Source organism: Rhopilema esculentum, chromosome 17 (genome assembly GCF_057945365.1).
Source record: "Rhopilema esculentum isolate cy_ngs chromosome 17, ASM5794536v1, whole genome shotgun sequence".
Classification (NCBI taxonomy): Eukaryota; Metazoa; Cnidaria; class Scyphozoa; order Rhizostomeae; family Rhizostomatidae; genus Rhopilema; species Rhopilema esculentum.
The window spans coordinates 2879999-2894853 of NC_142831.1; the positions used below are offsets into that span (position 1 = coordinate 2879999).

The window sequence follows — 14855 nt, forward strand, 5'->3', positions numbered from 1 at the left end:
CATTAAATAGTGCTTAGCTTTTGTGTAAAGTTTCATTGAACTGTTAATGACCTAATCGATGAATAAAAGGAAAATATCAACAGTCTGAATAGAGGCGATCAGTAATCTAGCGGGTTTGCTAAAGGGGCATCACAAAATAGGTCCCACTACTTTTTTTTTCTCGAAATTTGCCACTATTCCCCATCTTTTCTCTCATAACAATCTTTTTGCAATAGTTTACTGCATCCTTTTTCTAGCCTCTCTTAAGCAGAGGTACCCTGGGTAACAGATTCACTCTACTCTGATACCCAGGTTAGAGCACAGGCTACCTTTTTCACAACCAAGGCCAAACAGTCTATCACAATTACATCATTTTATGTTTACTCTACCTGCTATTTAGTCACTTGATGTCACTAAATTATTAAGTATGTCACTTCATTAAAGAATGTCACTTGACCTTATTTAAAAATCAGTAGATAAAATAATATAGTCAGCTATTTGTGTTCAGTGGCTTTTAATGTATTATAGCCAGTCGATCGGTTAACTAGAAAACCCGAAAAGTTCTAGTGGCCTTTGCCCCTTCTGAACAATCACTGCCTCTGAAAAATTACGTCATTAGTGCCAGACTCCAAGAGTATTTATCACTGCAACTGTAAAAATGGCGGATGCACAAAAAGTTGAGCTACCTCCAGCTCCAACCTCAGCGCCAAGTCCCACCACTCAATCCGAAGCTGCTGCTGTGAATTCTGAGTCAAGCAATGCGGAATCATCTGGTACCTTTAAATTGTTGATTTATGCTTAATTCTATGTGATTTTTTGCCGAACTGCAAAGTGTCGCAGTTATTTTCTTGTTTATAACGAAATATAATACTTCCGCATCCAGATGTTATATGCAAATTATTTATTTGCATTTTTCTTTCTAGAAATATATCAGTTCTGGTCTTCATTCTTTTCTTAGGTTAATTTTTGCAGAAAAACTAAACAGGAACTTTTCTTAAAACAAACAAATCATGTCCATAAAATACAACACAGTCTTCCCATATTAGCTTTTTTCCCAAACAATGTCCACCCACCACCAACCTTACGAAAAACTTATATCAAACTTTGAAACTCCCTGTCTACTATTTTGTAAAACAATGAGGAACAAATTATCTTCAGAAAAGGAAAATGAAAATTTCATTTAAAAAATTAATTTGTCTCAGGCAGGTCTATTGCTTCCAGAATTTTGTTTTAATTCTGCTTTCATGATTATTGCTGTTATCATTTTTATCCCCTTATGATTTTTTTAAACTTCTACCTTTATTTCATGCTTGCTGTTTTAGTATAAAACCAAACATATTTGCAAATTAAATGCCCTTTCTTGTGAGAACTAGTTACTTGGCTTTGATAGCTCTATCTAGAGTTTTGCCATGTGTTCTTCCAAGTTTCAAACTTCAAGTGAGTTTGATTCCTGGGTTAAGCACATGCTTTTCTTCTTGCAATGGTATATATGAATAGGCCTCAGAGTTCCATACAATTGACTTCCTAAAAAATGGGGGGCTATGAATGTTTTCATCAACACCGACAACACCCCAAGCCCATTATAAAAAAGTTGATGTTCTATTCTGGGAATTCCAGCTTCCAGGTGCAATATTAGAACCACAATATTGCCTTCCTAGGTATGCTGTGAAACCCTACAAAATTTATCTTGCATTGACTGCATAGAAATTATCAAAGACTGGCAGTCACCACAATAGAACATTGCATCTTAATAAAAGTATCTATAGAAAAAATTATATGGGAAGAATTATTCATTGAAAAGTCATTGTTTTCACTAGAGACAAGCCTAGCAATCAATTGTGACGAAACAGCTAAAATAGATTTACAGAGTGCTTGTTATTCTTAATGTGACAGTTGGTATCATAATGTTTCTAGAAAGACAAAGGCCAAATATTCTGACTGGAAATCTGCCAGATGGTTTTTTAAGATTGGAGTCTGGCGTATCAGTACAATCAGTTCCCATTCCACAAGCAGTATATGCAAGTGGTGGTGCACAATTTTACCCAACATATTATCAGAAGGGAGGAATTCTTTCAGTTACTTTGTCACAGGTTTGCAGTTTGATATTAACAACATCACAGATTTTTAATTTATCTCAATTTTCTCAAATTGTTAATTCATTTTGTTGATGAACTACCCAGTTTTTATTAAATATGGCTTTTTTATTCCAATTAGAAAGTCTTAGTCTTCAGAAAAGTTTAATGCCTGCATAGATATTCTTTATTTTTTAATATTTTACCAATGTTTGATATCTAAACATCAAGGTTTATTATTGCATATTCTTGGCAGACAAGTCACTCATTTTCAATTAAAATTTATAAAAATGATTAAAAAGTGTGAATAACATACATTTTAAGTAGAAACACAAACAATATTTTATTCAAACCATTTGACTGTAAGAGTTCATTAAAAATTAAAATGGTTCAATGTGATCGAAAAGGATGTTATCAGCAAGTTCTTCAATACCCCAAATGCATAACAGTTTGATGTTTAAGTGCTGAAAAACATATTCAGTTGACACTCAATACAATCTTGCTATCATGGTGCAGACTTGCCATCTTGACAGATTATAACAAATCATTCAATTAAGTTTCAATTCAACTCATTTCAATTCTGCTAATGAATCATTCATTTCAGTTTGATCATTTGATAACCATTATGCTTGTAGGTTATAAAGCTAATACTCCAAAGTCGTACATACTAATGTTACTATTGTGAGAGATTTGTTATCAAGTAATACTGTCCAAAATAGTATCATATATTTGCACTGTTTTTACTACCAGAATGTTGATATCAAGAAATAATATCCAAAATGAAGTAATAGTCATTTCCATAATCATTTCTTCAAGAACAAAGTATTTCTGATTCTAGGCAAGACTGGCCAAGAACTATGGCTTATCCAGGATGGATCCATATTGTAGAGTAAAGGTTGGCAGTGTGGTGCTTGAGACCAAAACATCTCATAATGGCTCAAAGACTCCTCGATGGAACCAAACATTCAACATGTATGTATATTATGCATGAAAGTTTAATAGCATTAAAATATTATTATCAAAACTGTCCTACATTTCATGGCCACTTGAAAAAGGCTAAAAGCAAAGTTCAGTTGATATTGAAATGTAAAGATATTTTATAACCCTATATTCACTGTTGCAGCAGAATTATCCTTAAGTTTTCAGTATGAAGGTAATCATTAGTTGTTACAAGCTGAAAATTTATAAAAATTAACTGAAGGAAATGTCTTTGGAATGAAAATATATAAAGGATTACTAGTTTTATAAAATCATTAGAAATATTGATGAACCTGACTGCCACTGTTAGTTTTTATTTCTTATTCTATTACCTAATTTTATGCTGTTAATTATTAGGGATGTACCGGATATCCGGTAGGCCGGATAATCCGGCGCCGGATCGCTGATTTTTTGAAAATCCGGTTCCGGCCGGATTTGTTTCCGAAATCCGGCCAGTTGCCGGATCTTCCAGAATTTTAATCATAACTAAGAAAATTTGGAAAACCAAGTCAGACTCTCTTCATACAGTGATTAAAAATGGATTTTCCAGAACTAAACAAGATCGACGAAAAAACAAGTGCCCTGAAAACAGATTTGAAATGAAAGTGCTCGTCATCACGAAAAGGAAGACTGGATGATATAATTCACAAATTTGGTCCAGGGTTGCCAGATTGGCTTTTTCGGCCAAATTTTTCATTTTTGGTTTTTAGATTTAGATTGCCTGGAAAAATTGCTTTTTTCTTACTTCTTAAATTTGACCTTGTTGGCCTTTTCAGCAGAACGTCTAAAGTTAATGAGTAATTACTACATTCATGGAATAATTAGTAGTTAACTACAAAGTGTTAACCAAATTTCAAATTTCATCACCTAACCTAAATATTATCTTGATATTAAAGGGTTTTGGAAAGTAAGATTCTTATCTAAGTTGAAAAATTATCTAACAGTCACAAGCGTAGAAATATAACCAGTGCCTGCACGATGGATTCTTGAGAAATTTTTGATTTGGCCTCTTTGTGAGCATTTTGGCTTAAATTGCTCACCAGTCTAGCCTTCGTTTGTAAATTCAATCTGGCAACCTTGAATTGGTCTCTTTGATCTCCTTGCTATACATTTTTCGCAAAGTGGTTCAAAACTTTTTATCAATGAAAAATCCATAAATGGCCAGATTATCCGGTAAAATCCGGCCGGATATTCCACGAAGAAATCCGGTAAATCCGGTTCCGGCCGGATTCTGAAAATCCTGATCCGGTACACCCCTATTAATTATTTCAATTATATTATTTAAGCATAAGGATGCATATTTTAATTTTGAGTTGAAAATATGTTTGAAGGTGTATCAATAATGGTATGTATTCCACATGTTACCCAGGCTGGAGACTTGCAACATGATATTAATTTTCTGATTTGCTTATGCTAAGATAAGTTTTTCTATAAATTATCAGAAACAAAGCATCATATAATAGGCAATAATTCTACCTAACTGATAAAACTATATGCTTGACAAAAGATGTTGGCCTATTTTTTTCTTTCTTTATTTAAAATGAACCATGATGACCTTTTCTCAATCTAGATAAAGCATACAATTAGCAAATGATTTTTTACTCCTTCAGTTTATAATATACATTGGCTGTTGGTGCTTTTTTTATAAATTTTTCTTGTTTCTTTTAGTCCATTGCCAGATGGCGAGAACAGAATGTTTATTGAAATGTTTGATGAGGTAATATTAAGTTTTTTGTTTTGAAATTGCTTATGTTATATATAACAAATAAGTCAATGGGGAATAATAAGATTGAAAAAATAGATGAATAGCAGCACTATTAATTCCAAAAATTTCAATTGTTTATATCTTGCTTATTTGGGTTTTTATGAAATCTTTCATATTTTTTTCATAGCATTGTATTCCTAGGAAAATGTTTTGAAAAGTGATCCATTTCATCTCAGACTTGAGGCGCTCTGTGGGCAATACAGTGGTTTTTGGGAACTTAATTCTGATGCACTAGATGATGTTTGGTTCTATTTCAACAGATAGTCGTGGTTTCTATTGTCTTTGCTTTTAGATGCTTTTGCATTTTTTGATACAAATGCAAAGTTTTAGAGATTTATTTTTATTGATTTGAAAAGTGTTCGATGCAGAAAAAGCAAGGCTGTACTAACTTTCGTGGATAGCATCTTAGATGCAAAGTTAAATTTTTGTATATTTGGCCATTTTTATTTTTGTAGGTGAGCTGTGAAACGCTCCCCTCATTACTGAGGCGAGCTAAATCAGTAACATATCGATTGTTCTTGAAAGGCAATCTACAGATGGCTTAAGCACCTTTAGTATCTGTGGGTTGCCTTTAAATAGTCTTGAAGTCAAGCAGTATGCCGTTTACTTTGTTGAATGTATATATGCTTTAACCATGGCTCAGGCACCCCCTTTGCACAAAGGATTTAAAAGAACGGACTATTTCAGTTTCGTGTAAAGCTTGCACAACACAAAAATAAAAGTTATCTTACCAAACAATCTTTTTGTTGTATAGAAATACAAAATGGCTTTGAAGAAAGCAAGCATTTTGAATCATACTAAAGCTTTTTAAGTTGACTATGGTCAAGCACTCTTCAAAGTATAAAACTTCAGAACATAGATCGAAAGATCTACGCTAGGAAATATATATACCCAGTTGTGGATCGAAATAGGCCAATCAGAAACGCGAGCACATGACTGTTGAGGTTGCCCAATCAGTGCCGCTTGCCCATTGAGAATGTTACCAATGGAGTCCTAAGATGAAAACGAACTCCTTCTGTCTAAACAAAAGCTACTCGTTTATGCCTACGTAGATAGATTCCAAAACTGCTAGATGGAACGACGACCGGGCTCTACTAATAATCTTAAACCTGTCGCCATTATAGTTATTGCGCAATCTGGGTTTTCCAGTAAATGCCGCTCGATAGTGGAATTGCATGTTTTAGTTGTCGTTTTTGATCTACAAGACCGAGTAGGCTGTTCTCTTTGGGATAATTCTCTTTTGTTTCTAATGCTGAAGGGATATGCTGTTTTATTCTATCCCCCAATCGACAATTCTTTCCAATTTCTTCGACTTTCCTACCAAGAATATGCCTGTTCAAAAGATTGAAAGGTTCTAAGCTCTGCATACGTAAGCTACTTTTCGCTTCACTATCCTTTCCAAATAGATTGAAGTTCGTCACAACAACCGCCCGACAGGCAAAATATTAATTGCGAAAAATGCAATGATGGGAGAAATCGCTTATACAAAATAAACCAATTAATCTTCGTAAGTTTTTCAGGGCTCTGTGGATACGAAATGGGCAAATGAATGGGAGCGATTTTTCCTTCATGTTCTGTTTAGGCAATTCACAGGTCAGTCAGCAAGTCAGCTCGCCTCAGATTGCTATCGCTCGCCTCAAACGGCCAGGCCTGATGTGGTTCACAGAATAAATTTTGAATTGAGTATCAGTGTTATGATTTTATGTTGACATATTCATTCTCATCACATGTCAGGAATTTATTGAATACAATTCTTTTGCCTCTTTTTATCGTTCTGAAAACATAATCAATTTCCAACGAGATTGTCTTCGTTTGTAATCATGAACCGGTGTTGAATATTTTCATTTTATTTTTAGTGTGCATTTTCTCCAGACGAGAGGATAGCTTGGGGTCATATACTAATCAAAGATGAAGTCATTGCAGGTGAAACTGTCGACGACTGGTACTCCCTCACCGGTAAACAGGGCACTGATAAAGAGGGAATGATCAACATTATCTTGCAGTATCGAGTAAGTTGGCTCGTTTTGGGGCAGGAACTAGGTCATAAACTAAGAGGTGTAATGGTCAGAAACTAAGACACATGTAGAGTCATTGCTAGGGGGAAGGGATAAGTGTGTGATATATCCTTTTTACTTGGCAGAGTTGACATTATTTATCGTTAACTTGGTGGTTGGCATAATTGAAAAAGTTGATGATTATGGTTTGTATGTTTGTCTGTATCATTCAATCTACTCGGGTGATTTTCAGCATCGCCCTTGAGCAGATGGCTCACCTACCTGCGAAGGAGTAACATATAGATGGTCAAGGCCTCCGACGAAGGGGGGTTAGGGGGCATACCCCTCACTTTTTGCAAAATTGTAGCTTTTTTCATAATCTTTTATAATGGGTGCTAAATTTTGCCTTGCCCCCCCCCCACTTTCCGGAGCCCATGATAGTGTGTCCCAAAAACTATAATATCTATCTATATAAACATATTATAATAACGGTAAGTTTATGATTTTCCTCTCTCATTCATTTCGCAATTTCCTTGTCGCGTACTGATGTTCCTTTGGTTATTCTTACAAACTCCTGACATCAATTTCCGCATCATAGGATCATAAAAATTGGCTGTTGATGTTTAAAGACAGTAGGTATTACCCAACCCAGCGTATTGCCACATACTTTGTTCACGTGCAATGTACGCACACTGTTTTTAGTTTGGTGTACATATAGCCCTCATATGCATAATCTAAGGTGCAGTTATGGGAAAGCATGGGCGTAGCGGATACAAAATGTTTAAAGGGCTTGGTTTTGATATTGCCCGAACTAAGTAGAGCAAGTAGGGCTAGGCATGAATCGTTTTAGGGAAAAGGTGCCTTAGAAAGCTCTTGTTGCCAGTGTTGTGGTTTCCTTTGTTCAGTGATTAATTTAGAGATATTAGAGGTGTATCTACTCAGTTGTATCTGGGACACTTGTGAGAGGTTATGTGTATGCCGTGTATTTCTCTGTCGCATTCAAGGATGCAGAGTATGAAGCTGTACGAAGGACCTTTGAAGGAAAAAAAAGAATAGAAAAGAAAGAGGAATACAGATTTATGGAGCTGTCTCTAACTAATAACTCTGCCATGCTAAATGCATTTTTTTGCCATAAATATACCAGCATTCAGTTGTTTAGGCATAAATCATTTTGTTTTGAATATATTTTGTGTGTTGGATAAACCTCCTCCCTATAAGATAAGGTTGTAAGTTTTTATGCTTCACTCTAGTATAAGCCCCCTACATCTTTAGCTTTCAAATTTTTAAAAACGCTTTTTTGACTTTTAGGAATCTCCAATTCCTGCGCAAGCTCCAGCCCCGATGTATGTTCAACCGATGCCCGTTATGATGTCATATGGAACCCAAATGGCGTATACTTATCCACCCGGAGTCGCGCAGCCTTTACCGGGTGCACAGCAACAGTTTGTTAGGCCACAACAACCACAACAACCACAACAACAACCACAACAGCAAACGATATCTGATGAAGATGTGAAAAAGGTCAAGGATATGTTCCCAAATATGGAAGAAGAAATTATCAGATCGGTTCTTTTGAGCAGCAACGGGGACGTAGACACGGCCGTGAACCACCTTCTGAGTATGACAGCGTCATAGACAAATGCTTTACTAATCCACAAACACTCGATAGCCATGGTAAAAACATTGTAGCATTGGTAAGAATGTATTTTTGTCTGAATTAATTAGCGATAGCACTGCAAGTTATCTCCAAGGATACTTTGCATTATTTAGACAGAGCTGCTGTGAATCGGAGCTACTTATTTTATTTACACTGCAAAATTCAAGACGTATACTAACAAATATTCGTTGATTGCGTCTAATTTGATAACCAACATTCATCAATCTTAATTTTCTGAAAGATCGTTTAAGAATATTTCATACATCGTGAATTTCACAAATTTGTTTTAAAGCAATCATCAACATATATAATCAATTATGCCATCCTCATCCTTATCCCTATATTTTCAAAAGGTTAATTCCATGCAATATCCCCAAACCATTGCATACGCCATATGATTTACGATTGATGAAAACAGCACCTGACCAGGGAAAAGTTAAAGTCAGTTTTGTGAAGAGTTTAATTTGAGTTTTGATATGAAGAGTATGAATAGTAAATCGTGTTCAAGTGGCTGATAGTAAATGCAAACCCTGGTGGATGTAAGGAAAAGCGATGAGACGATGAGACAAGAGAAAGTTTTTTTCACAGCTAGTAAGTCCAGAAGGGATCGTCCTGGCCAGATCCTTGTATCTACAGGCATCATGATTTAGGCCCAATAGGAATTTAGAGTGAGCCGACGGTATTTTGAAATATCAATAGGTGATAAAATCGATCAATGCAGTAGAAACTCAGCGAGAAAAGAAGAAATCCTGAAACTGGGTTAACTGGAGGGACTTAAATTGACGATGAAGGCTCAGTGAGCTGAGCCCCCCTTGTAAATACCTAATGGTAGCCATTTTCTTTTTTTGCTATTGTTTTTTAGAGAACTTTTTTGCGACGGCACGTCTGGTTTTTTTCATAACACTATACCTGGCTTGAATCATAATTTGTTTTTAATCTTGATCTTTCAATCGTTATTTTCGATAAGAATACTTAATTTAAAGCAGAAATTATTATCACAAAGTAGTTTGTAATTAAGATTTTGTCTAATCAGACTCAGGTTATCAGTTACACTTTCGTTGATTCAAATTTTCAGACCATATGTTTGTCATTTTGTAGACGCTAGTGTATGATGTGATCCTGGATGAATTACGACCATTTTTATTTGCACTCGTTCCTTACATGCTGCATAATAATTCAGTTAGAATATCTGTCTTCTAAATTGTTGTTACCTTGTAATTTTTATGCATGATCATTCAGAAAATCTCTGACTTCTCTGAGCAAATTACTTCAATCACAAAAATTGCATTCACTTTCTCACTCCTCCCTTAAACATGTAAAGTGTAGTCTAATTTCCTCCTTTATTTCCCTTCGATTGTCTCCCGTTATTACATGTTTGGCAATGCAAGATTCTTCTCAAATGCTGTATTAGAATGAATATATTAAAACAGCATAAATTTGTCTTGTGTAATCATTAGAGATGAATCAGGAAACCAGGGATAATGCAGCGAGTGTCAATGGCGAATATAAGCGTTTTTGGCCGCGCCCTGTTGAGAGTGGAAGCAAACAATAGCAACGACTTAAATGAATTACCTCAAGAAAATCTATTGACTGCAGAATGCTGACAAATAGATTTTAATATGTTTCTGGGAAAGTACGCCGACTGGATCTCCAGTCAGTAGTCCTCAAAGCTTAGTACACTGAGTCTTGATATTCTATTGAAGAAATTATAAATGCAGAATATCTGGTTGAGATATTGCGAAAACAGCTTTGTCATGGTGTACCCCAGGACTCCCGCTTTAGCCCACTTCTTTTCACAATCTACATGTCTGATCTTCCTACGATCAAGCCGAAACAATAAATATATATCATGTATCAAGTGAGTATGTAACTCCGACAATACTGTGACTTTTCAGTCCTCGAAATGCCTTTAGGAACTTTAGTAGAATTCAAACTGAGATATCTGGAACTACATATTTGTCCGTATGAAAATGAATTGTCGGTAAACATGACTAATAGGTCATTTTTGATAATAGATTCCAGACCAATATTTAAAAAGATTGAAAAAGCTTTTAGAATGATCAACCGACAAAAGTTATCAGTGAGTCAAACTAAGAGCTGGGCACATTAAGCAAGTTGGGTCCTGGAAAAACAGCTTGATGTTTCACGGAATACGTCACTCAACTTTGGTTTAGTAAGTGTCAGAGAAATATTTGACACTACATAAATATTTGAACATTGTGCCACTCCAATTGTTTTTTAAACAAAACTGAAATATATCTTAAAAGACCATATGAGATCTCTGCATCGTTTCCTTGTAGAACTTAGTAGCTGAAGTGTTTTAGTAGGCAGTTGTCAATATTCTGGAACGTTTTTCCGTTCTGCTTTAATATCAACTAGACTTTATACTTTATTAAAAGATCTTACGTTTGCTGCAATTTTCGATTCATTATACTCATGCAGGGAAGCATGCACTCGAAGAGGGCAACGAGGGCAAAGCGCCTTAAAAGGGGAAAACAATAGCAAAGCGAAGAAAATGCTCAACTTAGCGAGGGCAGGGGGCCACTGCCTCCGCTGCCCCCTGGCACAGGGGTACTTGTACTCATTGTCTTTTTTGATAAATTGGCCTATATTTTGCTAAATCTGAGACATAAATTATAAAAAATAAGAAACTTTCAAGACGCACAGATAAGAAACTTCCCGCAAGCAACTGACTCTACTCGAGGTCGATTGTTCATCGTCTAAGTGAGGCGGAATTCCACAGGGAAGCAATGCGGACATAAGACACTTCCGTCTCCTCGTTCCTTGCCTACTAACATAGAAAGGTCGAAGTAAATCATAATTCTAGTCAAGATGTGGCGAGCTGGCAATGATGTGAAAATGGACTCGGCTGCAGATGATGGTGATGAATGGGAGACAGATCCAGATTTCGTTGTAAGTGTCATTTATGCGAGCTAATAGTTGTGCGAGGAAGGAAGGCCTAGGCCTTAGGTTTCCCCTCCCATACTGCCATAATGCAACAAATTAGATGTGTTGTACATACTTTGTTCAAGTAATTTTAGGAGATTTCGCTACTTCAAAGCGTAGCTTTTGGTTGCCAATTTGCAGAGCTTAAATACATTTGCTAGCTAGAGAAAGAAAACTTTGTTAATTGCATGGCTAAAATAGTAAAAACAACAAGGATTAGCCAATAGTTCCGTGTGCACTCCTTTGACAATAAATGGTGCATCCAAGATGCAGACATGGCAGCCAGTCTGCAGAGTATGGCATGTGCACACCGGAGATATTTTTGTGCAAAACCCGTTGCACACCCGTATTTTTGGGTGTGGCAACTAAGATGGGTGTGGCTTGGTGTGGTCCCATAGAAAATGTCAGCTGATAAAAACAAGCACAGTTGTGTATGAACAATTTGAGATATCATGAATCTTACTTGACAAATATACAAACAAAAACTTGCGCTGTCTTCAACAGTATACTTCACACGCATTTTTACGGTGAAATGCAAATTTACAAATTTTAACCACAACAGGGGAAAATAGTCGGTGCACACCAGCACACCAGACATTTTTGGTGGTGCACACCGTCACGCCAGGCTTTTTGCTTGTGCACACCGGAGATCTCGTCGAAAAGTGCCATACTCTGCAGACTGGCATGGCAGCACTGAGGGAACACCTTAAAACCGAGCAGTTACGATAAATTTAAGCCTGGGATTAGAAAAATGTTCACTTAAATTGTCATGCCTACTGCTGGTGTTGGATTTACTTTCAAACCTCTGAATAAAGGGTTGTTTACATATGAAGTGATGAAGTAGGGCCTGTTTACATGAAGTAGGCTAGCCCACTCGAGTGGGCTGGTTTTTGCAGGTGAGATCCTATTCGCAAGTGTTTACACGAGGACGCGATTTATCCCACTTTGGTGGGATGGCCTCTTATTTGAAAATTGTGAATGAGGTTTTTTAGTTTGGACATACAACACTAAGGACATAAGGCACCACAATAATGAATATCAGTTTTCCTCAACAATGGCGAACAACAATTGGATTCCTTTTCTGACCCTTAAATTAGCTGGTATGCTCAGATTTGTACACGGAATTCTGATTTTGTGTTCGATCTATCAAAAGTATGCTATCAACATGTTTGTGTCATTTCAATTGAGGAAATGAAATTTTCTATGTTTCTGTAGGCTTTTGCTACGGTTTTAGCAAAAGAGCCTAAACTGTTGATGCCGATTCATATGACATTATAATTTGGTTTAGTTTAGTGCCAATTTTCTCAACGCAAGTGCATTGAAATTCAGTGAGTGGGCCAGCCGACCTGATTGCATTTACATTGAAAATTTTCCATCCCACCTGACACAGATTCCACCTGTCCTTCTCACGGAACTCACTTGAGCGTGCTGGCCCACTCTCCATGTAAATTCAAATACAGAGAACAAAGGAATGTATAGAAAGCACGGATCCCACTTGAGTTAGCCCACTCCATGTAAACAGGCCCTAAGAAGCTCTTTTTGTTAAGTTGGGATGATAGCAGAGTGTTATTTTCTCTTATTTTCAAAGACTTCTTGTGACCGTAAACTTTTTGAAAAAAATTTCCTGTGAAATTAGTTTGGATTTGTGATTCAAAAACCTCAATAATGCGATAAAATCATGTTGTTGAAGACAAAAGGAGTCACATGAGTAAAAAATGAAAGCTCAGATTTTATCAGAAATGTTTTGCCATAATTATAATCAGGACTGCACAGAGGTTTCGGAGTTCCTAGGACAAAACCGAAGGTCAAGGCCCTCAGTGAGCAGAGGGAACAGAAAATATTTGTCACCAATCCCTTAATATTAGCTTAAAATGCATTTCAGAATATTTCTTGCAGTCATTTCTTGCAAATATTTCAACACCTTACGTTCTTAAGAATACTTTTTCTATAATTGATTAATTCCATTCCTAACAACGCACAATCAACCCTGAGGCCCCCTGGGGCATTTTTCCCCTCATCCCCTCTTTCAGCAGCCCTACTTATAGTTAATGCAATTGTTAAAACTCTTTCAAAGGGTTGGCAAAGAAATGTGGAACATTCCCGTTCTTGCATAAATGAGCGGACATTAAAATTGAAATTCCTGTGTCTTGATAAATGAAGCGATTTTATGAAAGACTCATACCAAAAACTATAACTTAGTCTTAGTTTTAGCTGTAGTGTTATGAGTGAGTTACAAGCAGAAAATTCTTGCAAAAATACACCTGTGATACGAGAGGTTGGTTCTTTCTTTATAGCCTGCATTTAAAAAATATCTCAAACACTAATAACGGTAAGAGGTCGTAATGACATATCAGTAATGACATAATTTGTTACTTTTTGCAGCGAAAGCTGATCCCCTTGAGCTCCCTCCGCACAGTATTACTTTTCCAAACATAGTTTTGATCTTTTACATTGCAATGAGTTGATTTCTTCTGAGCATTTAGATTCCTTCCAATCTGCTTAACTTCTTGTTAAGTGTATATATAAAACTTTTCTATTATTCATCCATGGTTGAGAAATTTCCTGTGAGAAAAATGTTCTAACTGATTTCCTGTGACCAATGGTCACATGGTCATGGGGGAAAATAACACCCTGGATGATAGATGTCCAGCCCAGAAATAGTGGGATGGAATGGGGCTCAACCCCCCAATAATTTGCAAAAATAAGTTCATCCTGGCTGATTGTGGCTATTTGGTGCACTACAATGGATTCCTATGCCCCCATTTTTGTGCCCACTCCTGAATAATTTGTGTCTACAGCATTGTAAATATTTGCTGTGGGAAAACATGATTTAAACTTTGGAAAGGCCAGGATCCTTGGTAAAGCTTATTGATGATTTGAAGTTAAATGGACAAACTAAGAAGTAGACATCAAGGATATTAACCAAAAGATCTCTCTTTTTTGTAACAAATATATGGCCACAATATCAATGTCATGGGTGAAATTTAAACAGATATTGTAGAAGCAGGAGAAGAAAGGCTGGAGAGCTTTAGCCCCAAAAAAAGCTTTCATGAAATTCTTAAAGCCAAAAGGCTTGTTTCGGGCTTTTTGCATATTTAGCCCAGAAAAAATCTTCAGCTCCAATCCATTTTCTGCTGTTCCTGCATTGCTCCTGTTGTTTTTGGACAGGAAATTGGATGTGGCATGCTCCTTTGTAGCTGTAATCTGATATTTGTAATCTGAATTCACAATTTACTTATAAAGAGCTATTTTGGTATGTCACCCCTGAAATTAAATGATTAAGGGCTTGTTTGACCTACTTGGCAGGTAGGAAAGACAGAGTATTGAATAATTCATATTTTTAAGATATGATGTCATTGTTTTGCAGACAATGTAGATTTGATACATAGCTTTTTGAATTGATGACTTGAGAGGTAATATAGACTAGTGGACAGACCATGCCTTTGCTATCAAGTCAGCCACAG

General features: G+C 36.3%; 3 protein-coding genes across 3 annotated transcripts in view; 2 read left to right on the forward strand and 1 right to left on the reverse strand.

Annotated features, from left to right (window-relative positions):
* Positions 1–14855, reverse strand: part of LOC135681198 (uncharacterized) — a 47202-nt gene that overhangs the window by 28037 nt on the left and 4310 nt on the right. The window lies entirely within an intron of this gene.
* Positions 594–9573, forward strand: LOC135681243 (toll-interacting protein). The gene is made up of 6 exons (XM_065195599.2): positions 594–752; positions 1894–2069; positions 2890–3023; positions 4698–4746; positions 6651–6803; positions 8097–9573. The coding sequence occupies exons 1-6, from the start codon at positions 638–640 to the stop codon at positions 8421–8423; spliced, it is 954 nt and encodes a 317-aa protein (XP_065051671.1). The 5' UTR covers positions 594–637; the 3' UTR covers positions 8424–9573.
* LOC135681230 (uncharacterized) overlaps positions 11186–14855 on the forward strand; it is a 42650-nt gene continuing 38980 nt past the window's right edge. Inside the window, exon 1 of the mRNA XM_065195577.2 lies at positions 11186–11358. Coding sequence (XP_065051649.2) covers positions 11278–11358 — 81 coding nt within the window. The 5' untranslated portion in view covers positions 11186–11277. The remainder of the gene's footprint in view (positions 11359–14855) is intronic.